This window comes from Castor canadensis, chromosome 5 (assembly GCF_047511655.1).
Source record: "Castor canadensis chromosome 5, mCasCan1.hap1v2, whole genome shotgun sequence".
Lineage (NCBI taxonomy): Eukaryota > Metazoa > Chordata > Mammalia > Rodentia > Castoridae > Castor > Castor canadensis.
Window position 1 is genome coordinate 177,758,682 of NC_133390.1, and position 25,218 is coordinate 177,783,899.

Consider the following 25,218-nt stretch of genomic DNA (forward strand, 5'->3'; position numbering starts at 1 on the left):
AGCTGTGGGAGGCGGGGGATGGGGGTGTGAAAGCTGGCCGGGAGCTCGCCCACTGGAGATCCACAACTCTGCAGTGCCCCCTACAGAAAGCGGCGGCGGGGAGGGCGGGGAGGGCGCCCCGACGACCCCCGAGGGCCCCCAGCGCTGCCCAGGCGGCCTGGAGGCCCGGAAAGCGCGCTGGCTTCATTTTTTCCTTCTAGTTGTTTCTCAGACACATTGTTTTTTTTTTTTTTCCCAGAGTTAAAAAAAATAAAAAGGCGCGAGCCGCTGCCTGCAGTGGCGCGTGCTCGGCCTGCAGAGGCAGTCGCCGCCCCCTTCTCCTCCAGCCCCGCCCGCCCCGTAACATGGCTCGGCTCTGCTGGAGCCTAAGTTTGCCTTCGGAGCCACTTACAGTCTAAAGCGCACGCCAAGGCCCCTGGAAACGATTTCCAGCGTAGGGGCCACACTGTTAAAGCTCGCATCTACCCGCCCGTCTAGTCCAGTGCCCGAAATTACTTTGGCAAAGGGAAAAAAATGGGTACTCCAGCAACATTCCGGGAGAAGGCGGGGCACTCCCGCCCCGGGGGCAAAGGGGCAGGGAGCTCCCGCTCCCGGAACGTTACGAGCAAGCCTTGTGAGCGTCGCAGGGGGGCACTCGCGAGAGACGGACAGGAAGAGGGCCAAGGGGGACGCCAGAACCCGGGACCACAGCACGGAAACTGCCTGGGGCTGGGCTTGCAGTCAGATCCGGGGATGGAGGGAGCCGGAGAAGAGGAGTGAGAAGGCTGGGGAGGAGGCCCTGCTGACCTCCTGGAGGCTGGCAATCTGCTGGCTGTAGAGGACCAGGCCACCCAGGAAAGGAAGGGGTCAGGAGGTCGAGCCGAGTCTTAGCAAGCTCAGATTCGGTTGAGGGAGGGAGCTGCAGGCGCTCTGTAGTTCAGGGCTCGGCCTGCTTGTGGTTGTCCAAAGTTAAGAGCTAGGTTGAAGCCCTCTGGTTAGAAAAGTGAGTTAGAACCCGGTGTCAGGGCGCGACCTAGACGCTCCAAAGCCAAGTTAGGAGAAGGGCGTACGGATCTTTTGGGTGTCTGAGAAACTGAGGGGGCAGGGGGCTTCAGGTTCTCCCATTCCCAAGCCGGATTGGCGAGTTAAACGCTTGTAGATCCAAAGTTGGATTGGGGTGGGGTCTCTGGGACGTTGGCTCGCTAGGCAAGGATTGGGGGGATTCAGGTGCTTAGAGATCGAAGCCAGGTCCTGGGTAGGGGGAGTCAGACAATTGGAAAATCTAGGTGGTTATTTGGGGAGGGGTCTTTGCGCCTTGGCGGAGCGCAAAGCTGCGCCTTTTTGGCTTGAGGCCTAGGGCCTTGTCAAGAGAGGCTTCTGTGAAAGGGTGGGCCGGCTAGGCCAGACCAAGAGAAAGAAAGTGAATAAATCAGGGCTATAGGGGGGGAGGGGACCCTGAAAGGGGGGCCACAAAGGGTGAGACATGGCCACCAGGCGTTTAACCGACGCTTTCTTGTTGTTGCGGAATAATTCCATCCAAAACCGGCAGCTGTTAGCCGAGCAAGTGAGTAGTCACACCACCTCCAGTCCTCTGCATTCACGTAGCATTGCTGCGGTGAGTCTCCTGGCGGCCTCGCCGACACACGCACCGTGTGCACTGCGGCTCTGCCTGTCTGTCTGTCTGTGTCTGTCTCTCTGTTTAAAAAAAAAGAAGAAGAAGAAGAGTCATAAGACTAAGAGTTATACGGCAATGCGAGCTCTTGGCTAGGGTCAGGGGGCACCTACAGCCCTGGATGGGAAACCAGCACCAGGCCCCTGCCCCACCTCTGCCTGGCCCACTCCGCTCACTTCCGCGGCCCTCCCAGTCCTCCCCCTCCCGCGGCGTCACTGCACGACGGCCGCTGCAATTTACATATGTTTTAACACTGGGATTTGGAAGCCTTGGACCTTTCTGGAAGCTTTCTTTTTTTGTTTGGTTTTGTTGAAGCTCTCCTCCCTCCTCCTCCCTCCCCCGTCATAGTGGGCCTCACTTTGGCGCTGATGGCCAGGTTGCAGGATCCCAGACCCAAACCCTTGCAAGTGAACGACTCCCTACCCCCAGAGGAAGCAGTTGTGGTGTGTGTGTGCCTTCCCCCCGCCCCCCCCCCCCACTCGTTTTCTTTTAATGGTCTCAGCCCTGTGTGCCCGTGTTCCCTAAGAATAATTGCTTCACTGTTTTTCCTGGGGGCTCATGTTTGTGAGACTAGAAGGTGCTAGGCTCTTCGTTTTCCATTTCCCAGACAGGAAATTAAGCTTTTCCCTCCATTCGAAGTTTTTTAAAAAAACATGATGTGTATGTGAAAATTAACCCCCTGAAATAGCACATGTTTTTCTTCATTTTATTGACCAGAAACGTCACTTAGCCTAGCAGTAGAGTTGTTTTTCTTTTCGTCTTTTCTTTTTTCTTTTCGTCTTTTTTTCTTTCTTAGCAAGGTCCTGGAAAGATGACTGGGCTTAGTTTGTTTTCGAGGAGGGGCTGACTTTCCCTTTCTGAGCTCAGCTTACTACTCTTGTTAGATAAGGGGGCAGGTCTGCATGACCCAAAAAGGACTAGTAGAGCTCTGTAATGTCTTTAATTGAAAAGTGAAGTTGTGAAAGGAGCTGCTGTAGGATACTGCTATAGACAGGCTGGCTTTGAATGGAAGCCGCATTGGAGCACGAGGGAATAAATAAATCCCAAAAGTTGATTGTAGGGATTATGTTGCATACACTTTTTGAAATCCCACAATTATTTCACCCCTTAGGGGCTATACTGCCCTTTAATTTTTTTATTTATTGAAATGCGAATGAAAAATTTTGCCATGTGTCCTGATTATTGACATGTCTATCAAGACATTGTTTTCCTTTTTGTAAGTCATGGTGGAAATCTTTTTGGCCGTATTACAAAAAAGCGATTTTAAGTCGTGTGAATCGATACAGGAATAAAAGAGTGTGAGCTGTTCAGAAATTGTAGAAGGCGAGGACAGCGTGTTTCATTTTTTATTTACATAAGAATTTGAGGAATTTTTACATTTATAGACGGAAAGAAGTGGTATCATATAGAAATAAGTGTAAAGATGTCTGTTAGCATGGATTGGGACTAATTTTAGCGCTAATTTTGAAAAGTGTGTCCTGAAATAAGCCAAGATAGAGAGTAGAAACTGAATGATTAAAACATCAGTGATCTTTGGTTATGTTAAATAAGAATAACTGCATATTCCTTAAATTATTTGATTTTTTGTTACCTCATGGGGGGAAAAATGGAACTGAAACCCGTGCTAATGCTTCTACAGTCTCAGTTTTAATTGATTGAAAAAGATATGGTTTGTTTAAAAATTTTAAATTGTATAAGATTCAGTGTCTTCTGAACCTTTGGGTAACATGAGACAATTTTTTTTTTTAAACCATTAATTCAGACCGTTTAAAAACTTGCTGGCTGAGAGGGGCATCTTTTTAAAAGTGCACCTCTGAGTCAAACTGCTTTTTAAAATGGTTTTCTAAGTTAGACAATTTTTATAACTACATAAGCTAAGAAAAATAATTACAAATGAATCGCTAAAGTATACAGTTTGGAAATGCACAGGTAGATTTAGCTGATTTACACAATTTCTTGAAAACAGATTTCTAAATTCAACTGAAATACATGTCTAAGACAGAACATTAAAAAAATCTTGTGTCGTGTTGAAAATATTGCATACTAATATTAGTCTGAGCATTTGAACTCGTAGATCATTAAAAGCATTCAGATCATTTTTTATATTGGTATAGTCAGTTCAGAAGTAGATTCTGTAATACTAGCAAAAATAGTGTGCCTAAGTTAGAATTTAAAAAGAAAACGCACATTTATGTATTTTAATTGTGTGCATTAAAACCACATTGCACGGCATAAATTCCTGAGGTATTTAGAGGCCAAGCGTTACATCTTCAGTTTGCCTGTAGTAATTTCACAGAAAGAATTTCTGCACACACAACCGAATATGGCAAGATGTTCAATAAGTAGAGGTTGCAATTTTTTTCAGCTTTTCTGGAAGTTAGAAAAGCATTATAAACATTTTGGAGAAAAAGACATGCCCAACACAGTTTTAAAAAACAGTATTGAAGAAGTCATACAGTTTCTTACTGCTTACCTAGCTTAGAAAAATGTGAAAAGCTCATTTCTGACTTGTAGATTTTAAAGCCATGTAGCAGCTCAAAACCCTGCCAGCTCTGATAGGGGCTAGGCATTAGGGGATATCAAGAAATTATCAAACTAATTATGATTAATTAAATTTGTTTAGCAGAGATGTCTGCTGAATTATTTAGTGAAATGTCACCACACTGTTACTTTTAAGTACTTAATTCCCCTCAAAAAACATAGGAAACAAATGAGGCATAATATTATCATTTTTAAGTCTAGCTGATAAATATGGATGATGGGACATTGTGCCATTTTACATACTCTGCTATATGTTTGAAAAATTATAAATAAAAACTTAAAAAAGTAGTATATTTGTCCTTGAAAAGTAAAACAAAAGGAACAACTTATAACTGTATATTTAAGTTTAAGTATTTAAGAAAGAAGTAACCAAACCTGAGAGTTTCTCTTAAAATTAAAAAAAAAACATAACCTGAAATTTTAAGTTCCTAATTAGAAGAAAAAAGCATACAAGTTGATTTTGGTTTATTTGTTATCTCATACATAATTAAAAATAAATACCTAAAATAATAGATTTTTTTTTTTAAATGTAATGAATGTTCACATCCTTATGTGGGGAAAAGCTGCAGAAAGTGATCCTGAAGCAGCCTGTGGGTGTGTATTTCTCACACCTCAAAGCAAAAGGCTTCACACCTGAAGCCTTATAGCACGAAAAAAATTTAAGCCCATATTTTTTGAATACTAATTTGAAGAAGAAAATAGAAGTTCATTGGTAGGGGGAGTTATTGTAGGTACCTATGCGGAATGCATGTAGCTTTATGGCAGCACTAGGGAAACAGTCCCAAGTAAGCGGGAAGGGTAAATAGTCACAGAAAAATCGGGAATTTAAGGAGGATATGCAGAGGCAAAACAAACAAATAAAAAGCCCCAAGGGGCAGACGGGATCTAAAGATCATTTGACCCAACATCTCTGAAAACTCCTGGGGCCTTCCTTGCTTAACACTGTGTGATGAGAACAGAAAATTCCGGCACCACTCCACACCTTTTCCTACTAAATGTCTTTTCCTGTATCGATCCCAATGGTGTCTGTGTCTTCTATCCCGTGTTCCTGGTGCTAGTTCTGTCTTCCTGCATGACGACCCTGCAGCCTCTTGTTCCCGGGAGTTTTTTCTAGGCTCAGCGGCCCCGGCTCAGACGCATGGTTAAGTTTCTTTCCTCGGAATGATGTCTAATTTTTCTGGGTCCTTTTAAAACTACATCACCCAGAACTGAACAAAATTCTACTTACTTTTTAATTTTATTAATATTAATAAAATTAATTGTTAAAAATAGACTGGGGTTTGATTTTAGTGTCTGAGCAAAATGCATTTGTTGGTAATTCTTGAGCTTTGTGTTTGCTCTCTGGTATTAGTACCATCACCTTTATGCCTCAGGGCAACAAGAAATAAAGGGAGAGCGAGCGTTGGTCTGTGGGTGCTGGAATTTGGGGCAAATTCTACTCTGCTGGGGAATTAATTAATCTTTTTGGATATCTTTTTTTTCTCATTTGTAAACTGAGGGTTTTGAGTTAGGTAATTTCTAGTGTTTTCTCAAGTTCTGTTTTAATGCCTTGTTTCTCCTGACTAAAGCACACAGCCTTAACTTTCATTTGAAAAGTCTGTAGTCCACAACGGTTTGTGGCTTTCAGCCTGGTGTTACTGGCAAAGATACTTAGAAGTAGCCCCAGTTCTGGGCAAAGGTCTCTGCCATCATTGGCCAGGTGTAAGCTTTAGAGCAGTGCCTCATTCAACCAGTTACAGGCAGTTTGGCTTCAGGAAACTGAAATGGGTTTATGAAGTTAAATAATCAATTAGAAAGTGTAAAGTCTTAAAAGAATGAGTGAAAAGTGGACAACGTTGAGTTGCTGTGTGAGCTGCTGAGATGCTGCGTGGATTTGTTTTCTTTGACCTAGATGGAATCTGACACAGGGCTGGAGCTACTTTGTTAGTGTTCACTGCTAATCTATACTCTGCTGTAAAATAATGCACAGTCTGTAAATGGAAGCTAGAGTTAATTGGTTTTAGATTAGTTTGAAACTAGAACATTATTTTTAATAAAAAGTGTGCTTTTGGGAAAAAAAAGAAAAATTAAGGATTAATTGTAGTTATAAGAAACCTGAGGTCCTTATTCAGTCTTGACTACAATATTAGCTAAGATTTATTGAGCGCTTACATGTGCCTGGCACCAGGCTGAGCCCTTTCCATGTGTAACTTCGTGCTGTCCTCAACAGTGCCCCATAAAGTAGATGCTTGAGATACAGGTAAGGAAAGTGAGGGTGGAGGACCGGGAGCTGGCACAGTCACACGCCTTGTAAGTAGGGGCTGTGGATGGAGCGCTTGCCCAGGTGGTCACCTCCTGAGCCACTCTGGTATTGGCTGTTTTCCAAGGCTTGGGCTGCAGATGCTGCAAAATGAAAGGACTTATTGCTTAAAGACACCGTCTTGCAATAGGCTGGCTCTCTTTACAATCTTTCATGGTTGATTTTAACTTGAAGGTCCTCCATTCTAGTCCAGGCTGTGTCTGTTGGAAAATCAGTTCTCTGTCTTTAGAATCCAAGTATGAAATCATTGTGTATTTCCCTTTAGATCTATTTGCTTTTCTGCTTTTAAAGATTCCATTTGAGCAGGGAGGCTTACTTGAGAATAAGGGTACTTTGTTGGATAAAAGTGAAGCAAACTTTTATTTTGGCAGTAACGGAAATAAAGTAAATATCAAGATAGCATAGACCTGTATTTTCAACTCATTTTACTCGACTTCTCCAGACTTCCTGAGTAAACACAGATGGGTTTCCACTTATTTTTCAGTTTTATGTAGAAAGTTCTTTAGACTATAAATTCCACATGCTACTTGGAGTTTTCAGTATTTGCTTGACCACAGGCCATCGGCAGGTCAAATCCTAGATTTAGACATTTTAAAGATTTAGAAGGTGATGATGTGTAGCAGTGGGTTTTAATGTTTTAATTCAGGTCTTGACTAAATTTCCTGGTAATTTCGTGGCAGAGGGAGTTTTGAAAGCTTTCTGTTTTTAAGTAGCAAAATGGGGAGGAGGGTCTTTGAAAAGATGGCATTCTGAGTTGAATTCCTAATGTGGCGTTATAAGTAGCTATCTATCACATTTAATTCCCTGAATTGTTAATAAAACTAAAGAGGCTAGAGGATGGGGATGGAGGAAGGCCTGGTCAAAAGCTTTGTGACTTCCGGCACTGTGTGGATGCATTTTGAATCTCAAGTTCTTATTTGTAAGAAGATAGTTGCTCTTTCCATCTAGTAACTGTAGAAATCAAAAGGTTGTGTGCTCCGTTAATAATCCAGCAGCACAGGCTTCTGCTTAGCAGAGGTTTTGACAGCGGTTTACAGTGATAACTTGTCCGAGATTAGATGCCAAGGGGCCGGTGTAGAAGGGGAAGAGGCTTGGCTCTGTTAGGGGTTTTGCTTCACATCTGGCTTTATTGATAAAAGATGTCCTATGCTCTCTTTCTGGAAATGTTAAGCTTTTAAAAATTACAATTTTCCTTTTTAAAGTAAAAGGAAATGCAGTCAGATGTCCGTTGGTTCTGTCTTCTCTGTCAGTATCCCCTAGCAATTCTGTTACGGCGGCATTCACATAGAAACCTGTTTCTCCTGTGCTCTCAGCAATTGTAGGAGTGGGGAGGATTTGTATCTTTCTAGAATGTCATCTCTGGGAAGTTTTACGTGGAGGAGTGTTTGATTACATTTTATTGCTATCATCGTGTAATAATATTTTGGTCCTGATCAGCTTCATTTGCAGTGTTAATTTTTGAATAAGAAAGTTATGGTTTTTTTAATTTTCTAAATTTACTAGTAGACATAAAAAAATCAACACAGTTGATTATTGAAATTCACCACTAATTATTTCCGTGATCAATATTGTTTGAAAAAAAGACCTTGTTTTTTAGATTATCTGTCATTAGTAATTGTCTCTTCAGAAGATAGAGTTCCACGTTGATCTAAGAAAGAATCTTTAGTTTTAAATTGAGACTTAACCTTCTGGTACCCATTCTGCCCTCCCCATTCCTCAAAGATGTCTCTCCTTACCTTTTGTTTTTGTCTTGTTTGCTTGCTTTAATAATTGCTTTATAAATAACAGTATGCTTTCTAGACTAATAGTAGTACATTGCCAAGCAAATGCAAGTTTTCTCTTATTTTCCCACCTATGTCTCCGGGAAAGAGTAGCTTCCCAGATCGGTCAATCACGTGGATAAAGCTGTGTCTTTGGGGTCTAATTTGGAGCCTTTGTATGTGTGATCACGCTAGTGTTACCTGAATATAGCCATAGACAATTTTATGAGTTGTGCATTTTCTAATTTTGTTGCATTCTCAGGACTGATTTAAGTGTTAAAATATGCATTGATTTGACACAATAATAATACATTTTAGCTTTTATCTTCCTAAGGTAATTTAGAATGTGGTATTTTAGCTTTTCTCTTATTTTAGTCTTCTAAGGAAATGTGATATTTGATACTTAGAAAAGAGTTTAACAGTATATTTAGTGAAGCCAAAGCAAGAGTGTTTTAATTTTTACAACTACTTACTGCAACTTGTTTCCTAGTTGAGTTCCAAAACAACAATTACAGTCAATAAAAATAAAAACATATATTCATGTAGTTTGTTTGTTTTTTTTTTTAAGAAAGGAAGATCAAAAGGAGATTTTTCAATGCTTTGGCTAGTAGATCTTTGTTTTATTGTCTACTTAGAGTTATTTAACAACTGTCTTCTCACCTGACGGTGCTTTATCTGTCTGCCCCATGCTTTTCTTCCTGCTCACCCTACCTGGATGGGCCCGATGGCAACAACACATCTGCAGGAGCTGGATGAGGTACTGTGTTTTGGATATTTTTCTGTTAGGTAATTTTAGTTTATAAAATACCTGTTTCTCTTGATGTCTTTGATCACACATAAAATGTAGCAGAGCTTATGCATGCTTAGCATTTGTTTTGATTTCTTATGTGTTTAGTTCTTAGAATGTTTATTGTATTTTCACGCCATATGATTTGATGATTTAGAAAGAGGTTTAGGAGCATTATTTACTGCTTCGGGAAAGTTCTCCACTTTGGAATCAGTCAAGGGTGAGCATTCCCTGAATGTGAAGTCAGCTACCGCCTATGGGATTCTGTCTGTGGCTTCCTGATTTTCCAGTGAAGGGTGGTTAGAGCCTAGGAGGACAGGCTGACTGACAAAAGCCCCAAGCAGGTAGGACTGGAGACACTGGTGCTGCTGACGCCTTCCTAGCTGTTCCTGCCTAGGACGAAGCCAGGGGTGTTTTGTGTTTCTGGAACTCCCTCTTGCAGTGCCCGTGGCTGCCCCTTCCTAGCAGCACACTTCTTACCAGAGTTCACCCAGAAGACCGGCCAGTGTGCAGTCGCACTGCACTTTAGTGCCTCTACTAAAAGGGCTGAAAGTGAGAGTAAACTGCTGTTTGTGCTTGTGGGTCTGTGGTCTATCAGCAGTGAAGGGTTAACCATATTTTTTCCTGAGGGTTGACCTTCTAAAGAGCAACTGAAGGGAAGAGTTGATGTGTTTTAATTTATAGGTTAGTACAGTGAATGGGATTAGGATCACTCACTGCCTTCAAAACCAGAGGAGTCCTAACTGGTAGGTAAAGATGTATCTATAAGTCTGAAAAACCTTAACTAGTTGCTAACACCCACAGACTGCACACAATGAATATCTTTCATTGGGACCCAGTTAAATAAACAACAGAGTGAAGCTAGTCTATGAGGGGTACGTAGAATGTGCTCCCAGACACATGGCTAAGTAGGAAGGAAGCTAGATCCAAAATGTGATTTCTGCTCCTTTAAAAAAAAAAAAGGAAGAAAAGAAATCTGACATTTCTGTTTGCGTGTGCTTAGGAAAGATGCATGAGAATCCATTCACAGTAGATACCTCCCAGGTATGGGAGGAAGACGGGCAGAATGGGAGAGGAAGGAAACTTCCTTTCTATTGCAGACTCTTTTCTTGGGTGATCATACATTTTTAACCACGTGTATTACTTCTGTCACTAGAAACAGTACTAAAAAAAACACACCCTCAGCCTGAAGCTTATTGAGCAGGTGCCAAGGCCAGGCCTGCATGGGAGTTTCCTGCCTCTATTCAGGAACCTCACTGCCAGCACCCAGCCTGGGCACTGGGCCTGGAGAGATGAGAGGTCACTGTGGCTCACACACTGTGAAGTGAAGGATCTCTGGGTGCAGTGGAGGTGGATGGATTTGCTGATCAACTCTAGAAATGTTAAGGCTCAGGAGACAGTGAAAATGGATGTAAGCATAGAGTAGACGCCACTGCACACTGAGCAGTGTTTTTTGAGATGGGGTCTAGTGATGTAGCTCATGTTTGCTTGAAATGTGTGATTCTCCTGCCTTAGCCTGCCCGAGTATTGGGATTATGTACCAGCTTCGGGGCTTACAGGTGTGCGTCACCATGTCTAGCTTCCTTTGGCTTTTCTTATGCTTAGTTTCTGTGGGTGTAAAAGCTGATCTTCTGTTCTGTGACCAGGACTGTGCATAGAGCACACATGCTGGTGGGCATCCTCGTGCTCTTTTTACATGAGTACTCATAGCCACCTCATCCCCTGTGCTCTCACTTGCCCTCTTTCCTCTTTCTTCAGCAGCCTTTGCTCTTGGAGTGTAGTTTCCAGAATTATACATGTCGTATTTTATTTACTGCATTCGTTCATTCCAGCCATTTACTGTTGATGGACTCAGCTAGTTATGATTGTGTGTTCCTTACTGTGAAGTGCCAGGTGTTGAATCAGGAGCTGGGGGAGCGGGGTGTTGTTGGGAATGGTGTCCAAAGGCTTGCTTCCCTGCTGGTTGAGGTAGGGCTTCGCCACGGTGTCTTCTGGGAGTAATAAACAGCTGTCATGTGGGCCTCCCAGTGTGAAGTCATCTGTCTGCTGGCTTCTGCTCATTGAAGATTCCTGCAGGCACCCAGTAAGTCAGTCACTCTCCTACTCAAACTGAGGATCCTGGAGACATGACCATCATTCTGCTCAGAAAATGTGCAGTAAGATGACCTCTGGGGATGTGCCTTTGTCCTCTGTCTCTAATCTCCTTATCTATCTGGGATAAGTAACATCCCAAGTTGTTTTTATAATTTCAAGATAGGAACTATTTTTAAAATGTCAAGGCATCATTTGGGCACGAAAGGCTCACCCTTGTAATCCCAGCTACTCAAGAGGTGAATATTGGGAGAATTACAGTTTAAGGGCAGCCTCAGCAGAAATTATTGAGGTCCTGCCTATCTCTACAAACAAGCCAGGCATGGTAGTACATTCCTGTAATCCCAGCTACACAGGAGGCCAAGGCTAGCCCAGAAAAAAGAGGTAGCAACCCCTGCTGAAGGATTGTCCCTGGGACCAACAAAGATCAATCTATAGAAGTGTTTAACAGACTACCAACAGGGACAGGTAATTGTTGCTCTTTTTTTTTTTTTTTTTTTTTTTGCCTTTTTTTCCTTTTTTTGGTTTTTATAGGACTGGGGTTTGAACTCTAGGCTTGAGCCATAGCTCCAGCCCTTTTTATTTTTTAAAAGGCACATATAGTAGTTAGGAGAAGAAAGTGTCAGTGAAACTGGCAAAGTTGGGTATGAGGGTGGTGTAGGTCTTGGGTTTTAATACTTTATGTTTGGTGTACTTTAGAAAGTATTCTAGCTAATTTCACAACCAGAAGACAGATGCTTTAATTATCACAGGTGAAAAACGCAGTGCCGACATCCCCTGCTCCTCACCCCCTGCTCATTCACTCCTCCACAGCCCTGATTTCCCAAGCCCAGCTCTCTGTTAGTTAAGCGAGGGAGCCTTCTGGGCTGGGCTGTGCCGGACTTCACCACTGACTCCCATGTGGAAGAGCAGCTCCAGGCCATAAATTCCCAAGTTTTTTGTGGACTTTTTTTAGGTGTTCATATCATAGTTTAGACTTGTCAGTGCCGTTCTCATTCCAGTGCATTGTGGTTGAACTTGGTTTTGTTTTTAGATGGCCAGGAAGTGTGTCTCACTCTTCCCGTCTCTACCAAGGTGCTACTGTTCCTTAATCTTACAGTATGCCAAATCAGCCTTCATGAGAAGGTAGGATTTTATAAAAATAGGGAAGCTCTGTGTTTGGAACAGCAAGATTTATAAGAGGGAGAGATGGATACTTTGTCTATACTGTCTAGTACTCTTTAAAAGGACAGATGTCTACATCTGAAGTGGATCAAGGGCAAAAGATAGCCAGCACAAAAGCTATGAGCTGCTGCTGTGAGCGTTGTTGGAAGTTTCTGCTTCTCCCACAGGAGCATGCCTCTGGGTAAGGCCAGGTAATGCACCTGTGTTCTGGGAGGACAGCCGCAAATCAAGGAGACAGGTTCTTAAATTCTCAACTGTTACACATACAGCTTTTATAACATTTTTTTCCTTATTTAAAAAATATGGAAAGACTTTTCACTCGAAATACATTTAAGAAGAACTTTAATAACCAGTATCGTGTTTTGGGAAGGGTGAGTTGAAATTAGGCAAGGATAGATAAGAGAGTGAGAAGTGGGATAGATGAGGTCTGTGTAAATAGCAGAGTTGAAGTTGGGTGTAGGCTGGTCTTCAGCAAGTAGGAGAGCATGTTTGTAAGTGGGAAGCGAGGCTCTGGAAGTTTGAGGGGGCGACTGTTTTGTGCTTAGGTATTTTTATCTTCATATTTGTTCCCATTTCAAATAGTTGACATTGATCTTCAGTTGTTTTCCCAACCCAAAACATACTGTTTTCTTTCTTAATAGTACACACTGTGATACACATTGCACATTTGTACTGATATACAGAGATGACATATTTCTTCTTAATGGGGCAGCATTTCTGTCATGTTGAGCTGTGGCTATAAACTCTATTAAAAGGGGACAAATAATTTGCCATTTAAAGTTTGCAGTCCCAAAGAGTCATCTGTTGTTTCTCTTTGGCACAGTCACAAAGCCATGGATGGAAAGCCCTTGGCCAGCTGTCCAGGTTGGTGCTGTCCCCTCATTCACAGGTTGCCTTGGGACCTTAAGAGTGTGTTCTCCCTGATTTTGATTTCTATTTAGGTTTTTGAGAATACATCTTGTATAAAAAAAAAAAGTGCTTCTTAAAAGAGTTACATCCTCTTCAGCTGATGGTTTGTGGTTTAGTATTTCTTATTTATGTCGATTGAAATGTTGGTGACAATGCAGGTAAATTTAGAGAGTGAGGTATATATACATTTTTAGTTTAATGTGTCTTTGTAAACAGTAAGAATAGTTCAATTTACTTTGTTCATGAACTTAGAAACAAAATAAGATCATTCTCTCTGCTGAAGTGGGGTTACAGTAGTAGAGGATGGTATAGTAGAAATCTTGAGACTCAGCAGAAGGTGCCGTGGCAATCTTAGGTTCTGCCTTATGTAAACAGCTCGAGTTGTAAGTTCAGGTTCTGCTCCAGTGCATCAGTGGCTCTGTGTCCAGCAGCTGCTCAGTAGCTGGCAGGGTGCTGGGAGTCTGGCATGAGGTTTGTCCCTCTGCCTTAATCAGTGTGTGCTCCACCACAAAGTTGGCTACCTCTTGGTGGCTGTGGAGCAGGAACACAGTGGAATAGGAGCCCTACCTCTGTGGGTGCTGAGGCATGCCCCCTCTTTGCCTGTTCCATACTGGTCAGCAAGAGAAGCCAGTGTGTACCAATGTCTGTGTGCTCATTTGGAGCTTCCTGTAGTCTCTGTGCACTTGGTGGGAATGAATCAAAAGGCCTGGATCTCTTTGTTGTTTGAATCTGATGGCTAGTTATCCAGATTGATTTTCTCAGCAAATTGCAGTTATATTTCGTGGGCCTGTCAGAGTGATTGGTGACTTATGGGTGGAAGGAGCTTGTGGAGTCAGCTGACCCAAGTTTTAATTTGTCACATAGTAGCTCGGTGGCCTTGGGCAAGCTACTTAACTTTGCTCAGTTTCAATTTCTGTATTTATATATTGAAAAATTCCTTGCTTACCTAGTTTTTTGTGAGGATTAAAATAATAAAAAGAATGCACAGTTCCAATCAGTGGTAGTGTGTGGTAGAGAATCATCACTTCAGGGACTGGCAAGGTGTGGAGGACATGCCAGTAGTCCAAGGGTGGCAATGATACCAGCCTGCAGTGGTGGTGTGAACTGAACACAGGTGGACTGAATCATTGCCCCCAGATGCTCAGGGAAAATCCTGGGACCTGGTCCCTCCAGTGTGGTCCCTGAGAGGACCTCGATCCCTTAAAGTACACAGGACACCCCAAGCAGGTGGGGTCAGCCTGATTTTAGCAATTTCATTCTGAGCCTTCTGTTCAGGATTCTAGAGTCTGTCACTTGAGCTCTTTTGGTCTAGGTTGTTCCTTTTATGTTATTTCCCTCTTCATCTGTGAGTTTTTGAATTTTGTCTTGTTCCTTTATTATTAGGCAAGCAAATAAGTATTTACCAAATATATGAAAAAAATAAGTAAAACTTAGATAATTGCAGGGAAGGGGGAAGAAAATGAACACAAATTCTTCATCTAGTTCTATAGTGTGATTTAGAAAATTTACAAAGTATTATCTATAAAGGACTTACAAGACTATTTTCCATGATAATTTGATTATCATTGGATCTTTTGAAACTGGCATTTAAAAACTCTGAGCTCTTGAGTGTACCTCAAGAGTCTTTCAGATCTATCTGTTCATTGCCTCCAAGCAAAATAATAATAATAATAGCAACCATGCCAAACCCTGTAAACCATGTGATTTCCCTCCATCTTAAGGCTTGCTAAGGCAACTATCTTACAACATTTAAAAGTAAGAACTATCAGTATTATCTCAAAATAAGGGAAAGTGTTTCCAATGAACATTTAATTGAAGGAAAGAAACTGCAGTGTAAGATCATGTTGAGGTTTTAAGCATTGCTCTGGTCCCACGTGGATAATTTTGGTGACTCTTTCAGGCAGTTCTTGCACACATTTTAACCTGTGGTTGGTTGTCTTGTGACTTAAGATAACCAGATTATCACGATTCCCAAAGTAAGCTAAGTACAAGTGAATAAACCTTGCTACTGTTAACGATTTTGATTAGTTCCTTTTGTAGCCTCATATTTCTTTTTAGTTGTTTTTGATAATGTTAGTTGCTCAGGCTCATGCCATTCTACAATAGTTCTAGTAGTAAGAGGTCTTTCTTTTAAGGATCTTTTTTGACTTTTTCATTACATTTCTATAGCCAGATCAAGTCAAATTCATGTGCACAAGTATGTCCAAGGAAATTAAGAACTGGTGCATGAAAAGATAGGAAAACAATTCTAAATCCTAGCAGTGTCAAAAGCAAGTTTATAATACAGGCAAGTGCATTTACTCCTATACTTCTGTGTCTTTTTAGGGAGCAACATTTAAAAGGGAGCAAGAGTACCCATATCTAAACTGAATTCAAATGATTGGTTGATGTCCATTTCTCTTCTGTAGCTGGCTGATGACCGAATGGCCCTGGTGTCAGGCATCAGCCTAGACCCAGAAGCAGCAATTGGTGTGACAAAACGGTCACCTCCGAAATGGGTGGATGGAGTAGATGAAGTAAGTTGAATGTTAGTTTCACAACATATTTTAAAATATCTGCCATATAAACTAGTTTGTCTAAGCTTTGCATTTATTCAAAGGAAAAGTTGTGTATGTGTGTTAATGACTTTGCCTTTAGTTTTATCATTAGTAGCAACTACCTGAATTATAGAAAGAAAGTGAAAAACTTTACAACATAGAAGGATAGTTCTTGGTTTTATTTTGTTTCTGGTAATTTAAAATAAAAGTTGCTTACATGTCAGTGAGTTAGCAGGTTCACTAGATATGCACCTCTGTATTCTGAGTGTAGCTAATTGTCTTGGAGGCAGACAGATACCTGCCGGGCGTGAGTGGAGTTCTGGTGACTTCATTTGTTTAGATACAATATGATGTTGGCCGAATTAAACAGAAGATGAAAGAATTAGCCAGCCTTCACGACAAGCATTTGAACAGACCCACCCTGGATGACAGCAGTGAGGAGGAACACGCCATTGAGATAACCACCCAGGAGATCACACAGGTAAGGGCACAGGTTGGCCTTAGGGAAGTAGGTGACCAGCCCAGCCTTCCCATGACTTCCTCCAAAGCCCCAAAGTGTCTCTACTCTGAACTAGCTGGCGGACAGTTTCCTGGAGTTTTTTTGTCTAACCTACAGTTCTCAGAGGGACTTCCAGAGCCCCTCCACGAGGTTTCAGCATGTGTGTGTAATGTTTTTCTTGGAGGTGTAGGGACTATTTTTCAATTTGTTGGTAGATATTACTGAGGATTAATTAAATAAAAATTAAATTGAGAACACTAAATAATTCAGTCATTTGATTTTAAAATGTGTAACTTCCATCATAAAAACTTTAAAGTTTTTATGCTAAAATGTATTTCTTAAAAAGAAACTTAGTATTCTAGAAAATTTTTTTGTAAAATGTTAAACTTGACTAAGTTTTAAATGATATAGCTGAATATAGTTTAAGCTTTAGTGTTCGTATTTTTCCTTTGTCTCAGTCTCCTGTGTGCTAGTTCTCTGAATCCAAGTGTGTGAACCCTGGTTCCTAGCAGTGTAGTAGGGGCTTGGTGCTTAAGCAATCCCTCTGACTCCAGTGTTCTCACCTGTAAAGTGAGAATAAAAGTAATAATCGTTTCTGCTTTGTAGCATGCTTATATGGATTAAATGAGAAAAATGCAATAACAGCGGGAGATGTAACATAGCAGAATGTTTCTGTGTAGTGTGGGCACACAGAGGGGCTGAAGTGTAGTTTTAAGTCTTCCTGTTGTACAAATGAAGCCTCAGATCACTTTTACCTGACTATCTTGCTGTACACCAGCCCTGAGGAACTGAGGAACTCTTCTCCTCTCCCTACCAGGCTTGCTCTGAGCCCAGGCTCTTCTCTCAGCTCTTCCACAGGTGCCAGCGTGCTGTGCAGGCCCTGCCAAGTCGGGCCCACCGGGCCTGCTCAGAGCAGGAGGAGCGACTGCTGAGGAATGTGGTGGCCTCTCTAGCGCAGGCCCTGCAGGAGCTGTCCACCAGCTTCCGGCATGCACAGTCGGGCTACTTGAAACGTGAGTGCTGCTGGCCCTGTTTAAGGGATTTTGAGTAAGAAAAGAACTGGTTTTTGTTTCTTTGCTTCTTTTTTGCTACTGTTTCTGTTTTTAGCCCTGTACCTTTCAGTGTTACTTTTTGAGCACATTCACACCTTCTAAAACAAAATGAATCCCCTTCCCCACATGGAGCTTGGAGAGAAATGAAGGCATAGCTCCCAGTGCAGAGTGCAGAGAGGGGTGGGAAAAGGGCAACAGAATAGTTCACATCTAAGCAAATGGATTTATCCCAGGTCAAGCTCCCAAGAATTTGAAAATCAACCTAGCACATTAGGGAAACTTGTTGTTTTCTAGGTGTTGGAGTGTGGGGGGAGCTACTCACAAATAGGTAAAAGTCAGTTGCCCCCTAAAGTGACATTTGCATTACAGCTGCTCCAGAAGCCTTCCTGGGAGGAGGGCATAAACACCTCCAAACAGTGGGAAACCGAAGTGCTATATCCTCATCCTACTTACCCTGTGAATGGGGTTTCTCTTTATTGCCATTGTAATTGATAAGTCCTACCTGCACACACCCCCAAAATAGTCTTCCTTCCTCTGGCAACTGGCTTATTTGTATTTTAATTTTATTACTTCTGAAGTTTGATTAGGGCCATTTGGAATTCTTACTAGAGGTGTGCCTGAAGAGAAGTACTGAGCTCTTTCATGAATGCGTTGTAACAGTGGCCAGAATAAATGCTTGTGTCACTTGGAGATTTTCAGATGGCTGCATCAGTTCTAGTTCTGTCTTGCCTCAGCTGTGCACACGCAGTGTGCCTTTGTCTTGCAGAGCTCGGAAGCTCACGCATTGCTGCATGTGGGAATGTGGTGTTCTCCCCATATGGAGCTTTACTCTAGATCTCCCTGTTAATGGTGGAACAGTAGCCACGATGGTTTCCATATTTGAGTAAAGTGGATTCCTATCTATGATAGGCATGAAGAATCGAGAGGAAAGAGCCCAGCATTTTTTTGATACATCAGTACCACTAATGGATGATGGAGACGATAATACTCTGTGCGACCGGGTACGTGAAGGGGCTGCAAAGTGACTCCAGTGCATTTGCGCTCCATTCTGCTTTCCTCTCTTCCTAGACCTCTCTTGTGCAGTGCAAATGGAGCAGCTCTGCTATTGACTTGTGAGGCCAACGAGTAGGCCTTGCATCGGGCAGAAGAGCAGCCATACTGTTTCTCTCTGTAATCTGCTTTCTTGGGAAGAGCCCAGAGAAGTACACCATCCCTGAGCCCTCTCATGGCTGCAGACACGGGCTCTCTCTGCACCCCTGCTTTGGCCACAGCCCTGTGGGCCTCTGCTTTGGGGAGCTTGGGTCTTTCCTGTGGGGGAGGAATAAGTGCTCACGTATTGCTGTGTGCTTCACAGAGATGTTTTCAGGATTTACCTTCTCTAAATTATGTCTCAGCTCGCACACCATAGCTTTCCTGATGCGAGCTGTGCACTGCTGTTTTGCTAGGGCTTCACGGATGACCAGTTGGCGCTGGTGGAGCAGAGTACACTGATGGTGGAGGAGAGGGAACGCGAGATCCGTCAGATTGTGCAGTCCATTTCTGACCTGAACGAGATCTTCAGGGACTTAGGAACCATGATTGTAGAGCAGGTGCGTAGGTTCCCCCTCACCTATGTGTTTTCTTGCTGTGGAGTCTGTTCCTTCTTCAAAACTCTTTGATCCTGTGTTCCTTGTGTGCGTGTGGTGTGTGAACAGATATACACATATGTATTTCAGTATTTACAAATTATATACATGGGCTACTGAGATTCCTTATAAAAATACTAATAAACCTTTTTCAGATTTGAAAAAGAAAAAAGAATAGAGGTTCTAATATTCTCTGTCCTTGCCCAAAGGTGCTCAGGTGAGTACCCTGCTTTGGAGGCCTTGTTGATTCTGACCAAGCCTAGCACTGATTCTAGCAATATATAAGATTTCCCTTCTAATTTCAGCAGGTTATTGTGTAATGGCGATTGGAACCACTAGCTTTCAAGTAGAGTTAAATTGTTGTTCACTGTTAAAATCTGATTAGGGCATTTTATTATCTTGCCAGCAGGGATTTGGGTCCTGCTCCCCCTGAAACCAACTGCAGAATGGAGTGTTCAGGCTGCACAAGATCCAGTTACATTAATTACTCCTGTGTTTCCCAGTGAACTGCTGTCTCTCCTGATCCAGCATGTTTCCGATAAGAGCCCCATCCTCCCATGCCGTCCAGAGTTCCCTTCTTCCTGTAGGAACCAAGCGATTAAATAATTAAAACAGCTCTCCTTGAGGCCAGATCTTTCATTTTAGCTGGTGGACTGGAGCTTCCTGCGCTCTGCTCTGACCCATGGAGAGCCATGTCATGTTTGTAGACGTAATAGTTTGCAGGCTGATCACGGCTGGACAAGCTTTTAAGTGGCGTTCTCCGTTTGCCTTCATCCAAGTGTTTAAGCAGCAAGTGGGCACTGAAGCCGGCCCTTTGCCACACAGAACCTATTTCCGCTGAACTGTGTATTTTTTTAGCCTCAGCAAGTCTGAATGCAGCGTATCCTGTAGTGGCTTAATCCAAAAAAGAAACTTTAGTTTGTCAGTATTTCTTTTTCATAAGTTAGACCTTATTGCAATGAACACAGTACTCTGCTGCTGAGTAACTAACATTGCTTGAGTGGATTCCAGAGTTAGCAGTGTGGACCTTGAGCACATGGTTAGGTAAACAGATAACCACAGGTTATCTGTTTTTTTAACCCTGTGATTTGCATGTGTTGTGTTTGAAGTTCACACTCCCCAGCTGCAATTGCTGACTCTCCATAACTGTTCTTTATTACTTAGGGTACGGTCCTTGATAGAATTGATTACAACGTTGAACAGTCCTGCATCAAAACCGAAGATGGCTTGAAACAGCTCCACAAGGTAACGACATCTTTCAATGGTTAAGAATTTTAGGACCTGTTACCAAATCTCAAGAATTCCTACGAGGATTCCCTTCTGTCATACCTGTCCTCAGCATTGAAGTTTTTGATTGGCTCTCAGTACAGTTGTGTAGAAATGTACACCATCATCTCATTCACAGCCAACTGTGCGGCTTGCTGCCATTGTACTGCTGGTGGCCAGTCCATGTGTGCATTGCCCTGAGGTCAGATGTGGCTGAGCACTTCATTTGGTGACAACAAATCCTTAAGGGCCTAGGGTCTCTTTCCTTTCTCCAGCCTTTCCAAGTCTTTTTGTTTGGTGGTGGTAGTAGGAGGGATCAGTAGAAGGGGCATTTGCTGAGTGTGTGTTGGTCTGCCATTGTGTTGCTGCTGACTGAGGCTCCTGGCGTTGGGACACACTGCTGCCGAGGTGTTGGTGGGAGCTGCTCTGGAAAGAAAAACAGTCTAGAGCACCCATTATTGCCACAGCAGGTCAGTGTCACCTCGAGTGCAGAAATGGTGGAATTGAGTGGCAGTGCTCCCATTCTTGCTAATGAGGTGCCTATTTCAGGATGTTTTCATGATATTTGTTAATTTATTTCTTTAAAAAAAAAAATCAACGGAGAGCATCTTAGAAATGTTGTAATCAGTTAGGAGAAACACTCTTGGGCTGCTGAGTGCTCGTATATAAGTGGGCACAAATTTCCCTTAAAAGGAATGTAACAATACTCACAGACAAAATAAATTCTGTCTACTTCCTTGTGTCGTTGAGACCCAGTGGTATTTCTAGCCCTGTTATGAGCATCTTCCCAATTCTCTAAGGTGCGTGTTGTTATTTTTCTGAAACTGGTTGTGTCCCATAGCAGAGGTGGCCATCTAATGGTATCCAGTTCAGAGTCCATCCTTGTGTGGTCTGACCAGAAATCCTTAATGGTCTTCCTTGTGCTGTAGCCTTGTGTGGTGGGAATGAGACCCAGCATAGCATGGGGAAGAGAAGTCTTGCTGTGTGTGCAGAGACTTCCTAAGTACTTTGGTTAAATTGGTTGCCGAGCCCTAGCTACTAAAAGTGTACCTAACTCTGTTAGCCAGGTTTTAATATGCTGCTTAATTATGCATTGGTTTTAAAGGTTCTTAAATAAAAATTAGTGGAACATTTTTTGTATTATAACACAGACAAAGGAGAAACCTTCTCTGCAGGAACAAGCAAATCTACTGGGAACTAGGAATTTGCTTTGGGTTCTATTTTGTGAGTCATTTTGAGGGGCTTCTCATTATTACTTGACGTTGCCTTCCCTGTTGCTCGGGGTTACTCAGGAGGGAGTTGTGCTCTGTCTTCCCTCAGCAGGCAGTTTTTCTGAGGGTGGTTGAGCCTCACGGTGGTCTCCCCAACCTGCTGTCTCCTGTACACAGAGGTACCCTTGCAGCTCAGTTGTCTTCCAGCTCTCCTTCCTCAAGGGTCTGTGTCTGTCACCAGCCACATGAAGCACATTGGCATTGGCACACCATGAGCACAGAGTAATGTGTAGCTCTTCCAGGGTGCGGTGTGTAGGGCAGAGGTGTGGAGCCTCATTCCCAGGCTGAGCTGGGAGCTCCTGTGTTGTGCTGTCATTGATGCTGGGAGGACTTGCCTTGGTGGGCACTGCACACAGCATCCATGGGACATGCTGCCTGCCTGTTTTTCAGAGGATGAGGGTTTTATTTCCAAGTTAAGGGGAGGTAGAAGACTCTTGGGTTCCACACCTCTTGGTCACATTAATTAGCTAGCTGTTTCCTTGTATAGGGAAGAAAGTCTACATTTGTTCCCAGACATGGGGCTCTTCCTGAGAATTCGGTGTAGAGAAAAGCAGGTCACCTGCATCCAGAATTGTAATCTTTCGTGTCTCTTACACCTTGTCTTAAGTAGATTCCAAGCAAGTGTGTTCTGAGGCCAGGGTGGATGAGCAGTGTCGGGAGCTCTACGCTCATGGTGATTGATTCATATTGAGGGAGGGTTTAATAGCGCAGCCCGGCCTGCAGCAGAGACATCACTCACCATGCAGAAAGAGCCAAAAGCCTCATGCTAGAGAACAGGGAGCCTTGGTGTGGGATTCTTGGGAAAATGACTGCCTTTTTCCTCCTCTTTCTATAGGCAGAACAGTACCAAAAGAAGAATCGGAAGATGCTTGTGATTTTAATATTATTTGTCATCATCATTGTCCTCATTGTTGTCCTCGTCGGTGTGAAGTCTCGCTAGTGGTGCTGGGTTCTCATGCGTGCTGCTGTGGATTCCCATTCCCGGTGTGAGGGCTCAGCCTCGGCCCTTGCCCCACCACTGCCGCCCCCACTGCTGTCTGCAGAGTGCAGCTGCAGGCCTCGGCCTTGGGCAGCAGAGGGACCTTCCTGTGGATGCCTCCTTGCTGCCCTGCTTAGGTGCAGGCATGGGCCTGTGTTTTTCATCATCGTCAGGCATATAAGGACCTTGATGCTGTTGCAGAATGGAGATTGATTGGTTCTGTGATCGGTTATAATATATATATATATATATATTTTTTTTTTTTTTTTTTTTTAAGAAAGTGAAAACATGTTGAAAGTTTACAGGCACTGCCGAAGCTGTTCAGTGTTATGTGTATATGCTATTTTTTTAGCAGTCATGTCTGAGCAGCATGTTAAAATAATTTTTGGAAAAATTTTTTTTAAACCATCTGGTTTTTAAGAAGTTTGGTACCAAAAATTTATGAGTAGAGGCAAAAATGCCTCTTCATCTTTCTCTATATTTTCCGGTTGAAAACAAACCAAGAAGTCCTTTTAGAATTTGTGATCCGTTCCCCATTAACTTCATTTAGCTTTTCCATTGCTGTTACTGATCAGAGTAACGAAGTGTAAATAGTGAGAAGCCATCATTGACGTTAAACTGACACGTTTGGATGGGCCAGTGAAAACCGCTTCATAAGTTTAAATTAATTGTAAATAGAATATTCCTAATTTAAAATTTTTGCACTGCATTTTCTACTGTAAACCAAAAGGGTTACTAAGCAAAACCACCTAAATTTGAAAGTTGGTGATTTGAACCAAACTCACATTAAAAGGAAGCTTAGCAGTGACACTAAAGTCATCAGATTCAGCCAGTGTGTCCCCCGGTTGTCCCTAGCTACCTTTACTCAATCCATTACTTATGTAGTAACCACATAATGATCTGTTCAAACCAGACTCCATTTAATGAGCTGTGAACTTACATAGAGGCCATTTTAAATGGGTCACCCCATTTAGGATTAGTGGACCTCAAATTATTAACCAAACATCACTCCATTTCAAGGTAAAATATCTACCAGTGAGTTGATTTATTGGCTCTCCTGCTGCCACTTAACAATGTCCAGAAAGTCGGCATATTCTGGAGAATTGGGAAAATCTTCCGTAGGAAACACCTTGTTTGTGTGAGCATGGACCAGATCAGATCGCCAAAGTGGAATTTTACCCTTTACCCTTCCCCATTCTCACTATGGTGCTTGAAGAAGCTCCTGGAACAGGAGCGATGTGCAAATGATGTCTTAACTGACACCATTGTAATTTTAGTGGTCTTTGTATAATTTTGGATGGCTTTATCTCTGTTTCTGCTTCTCATAAAAAATGTGTGACGAGCATGGCCTCCCTGCCTGTTGCCAGTTACGGGAATGCCTCTGTAGAATTGACTTGGAAGTGGTTTCCAGAAACCTACACTCAAATCTAGAGACTCAGTCAACCTGGCAGATCATGGGCTTAACACCCTAGCCCAGCCCTGCTTTCCCTGCCTCCATTGTGTTCTGGGAGGCAGCCTCAGGTTTCTCACCACAGCTGTGACTGGAACAGTGGGGATCCAAAAGTGGGTCTGACATTCCCCAGCAGACACTAGGCATCCGAGCCTGTCCCATCACGGAGCTCTGCAGACCTCCAGAGTTAGACTGGCTGCTCCTTGGAGTGGACCTGGTTAAATTAGGGGACCCACCTCAAAAATGGTCCACAGGGACTGCTAGATTCTGGTTAAAGCTTTTTTAGATGCTGTGTCTCACCAACCCTTGAAGAAAAGTGACCCTTTAAGAAAGGATTACCATTTATTTATATTTATTTCCCCACATAGGGTAATTTGGGTTGGTTTTTCCCCCAACTCATCTGGGTAACCTAGTGGGTCTGATTAGTTATTGTTTTCAGGGCCCCCTGTGGGGTAGGGAAAGCTTCCCTTCTGTCTGAAGCCAGTGCAGTGCTGGCCAAACCCCACCTGTCTGCTGCTGTGACTGGTGTCCTGAGGTGGCAACAGACAGGCCAGCCTGGAGCTGGCCCAGAGCCAGTGCACTGACTTGTCAGGGGTCCTCAAACCACTGTATTTTTGTGTTGAGCCTATACTTGGGAAAGATTGGTAGTATTAGAGGACATGAGGGAAAATCAATAATCCTGTTTTGGTACCTGGGGGATGAATCTTTCCCTCCAAAGGAGAAGGGTAGCCATTGTCTGTAGGTTCATTCTGGTCTTCAGTCTCCTGGGCCAGTCTCTCCCATGGCCTGGGAAGTGCCCTCAGCTAAGAGGGCTGGCAGCAGGGGCTCCCTGTGGGCACCCCTGGGCCCAGCCCTGGCACTGCCTCCTTAGCTGCCCTGGGGCAGCTCTTGTCAAGGGGAGCCAGAGGAGGAATGTGTTTACTATCAGGTCCTCCAAAGCTCCTGGTTCTTCCCCAGATTGCAGCTGAAAACTGCTTTTTATTGTTGTGTTTGTCTTGAGGGGTGGGGGGCGCTGGCTGGGCCTGTCCGGGTGAAGCAGTGTGTGTCTCTAATTTAACGGATGTACCGCTTTCTCTGCTAATTGAGAGAGCATTATTTATTTGTTTTGACACAAGTGCTTGCAATGTTTTATCCCAGCTAATGGCTTCTTAAAGGTAATAAAACCCTTCAACCTAATTGGTCAGATAAGACTTTTCTTGTATGCTTAAATAAAGCAATTAGTGAAGTGCTTCTATCCAAAATGAGGGTTTTTTTTTTTTTTTTTTGGTCCCTTTTTTAAATTAATTTACTGTTACTGGAAACTTTTTGTACAATAAAACAATCATGGAATTACAGAA

General features: G+C 42.9%; 1 protein-coding gene across 5 annotated transcripts; it reads left to right on the forward strand.

Annotated features, from left to right (window-relative positions):
- Window positions 1-663: 663 nt before the first annotated feature.
- On the forward strand, window positions 664-25,218 carry Stx16 (syntaxin 16). 5 transcript variants are annotated; one of them, XM_020170048.2, is made up of 9 exons: window positions 664-1,594; window positions 8,997-9,008; window positions 15,611-15,718; window positions 16,080-16,220; window positions 17,086-17,251; window positions 18,200-18,291; window positions 18,736-18,879; window positions 20,080-20,160; window positions 22,288-25,218. In XM_020170048.2, exons 1-9 carry the CDS (start codon window positions 1,463-1,465, stop codon window positions 22,390-22,392), a joined length of 981 nt encoding a protein of 326 aa, XP_020025637.1. In that variant the 5' UTR covers window positions 664-1,462; the 3' UTR covers window positions 22,393-25,218. The 5 variants fall into 5 exon arrangements, with proteins under 5 accessions (XP_020025637.1, XP_020025639.1, XP_020025638.1 ...); XM_020170050.2 differs by having other exon boundaries at window positions 664-1,543; XM_074075029.1 differs by having other exon boundaries at window positions 667-1,543; window positions 8,997-9,037.

What these genes read in the sequence shown, in the direction of transcription:
- Stx16 (XM_020170048.2), top strand. Translation starts at nt 1,463, where the DNA reads ATGGCCACCAGGCGTTTAACCGACGCTTTCTTGTTGTTGCGGAATAAT. An exon ending in ATAATACTCTGTGCGACCGG is followed by an intron (nt 18,292 to 18,735) that starts GTACGTGAAGGG and finishes CTGTTTTGCTAG; the next exon opens with GGCTTCACGGATGACCAGTT. An exon ending in GAACCATGATTGTAGAGCAG is followed by an intron (nt 18,880 to 20,079) that starts GTGCGTAGGTTC and finishes TTTATTACTTAG; the next exon opens with GGTACGGTCCTTGATAGAAT.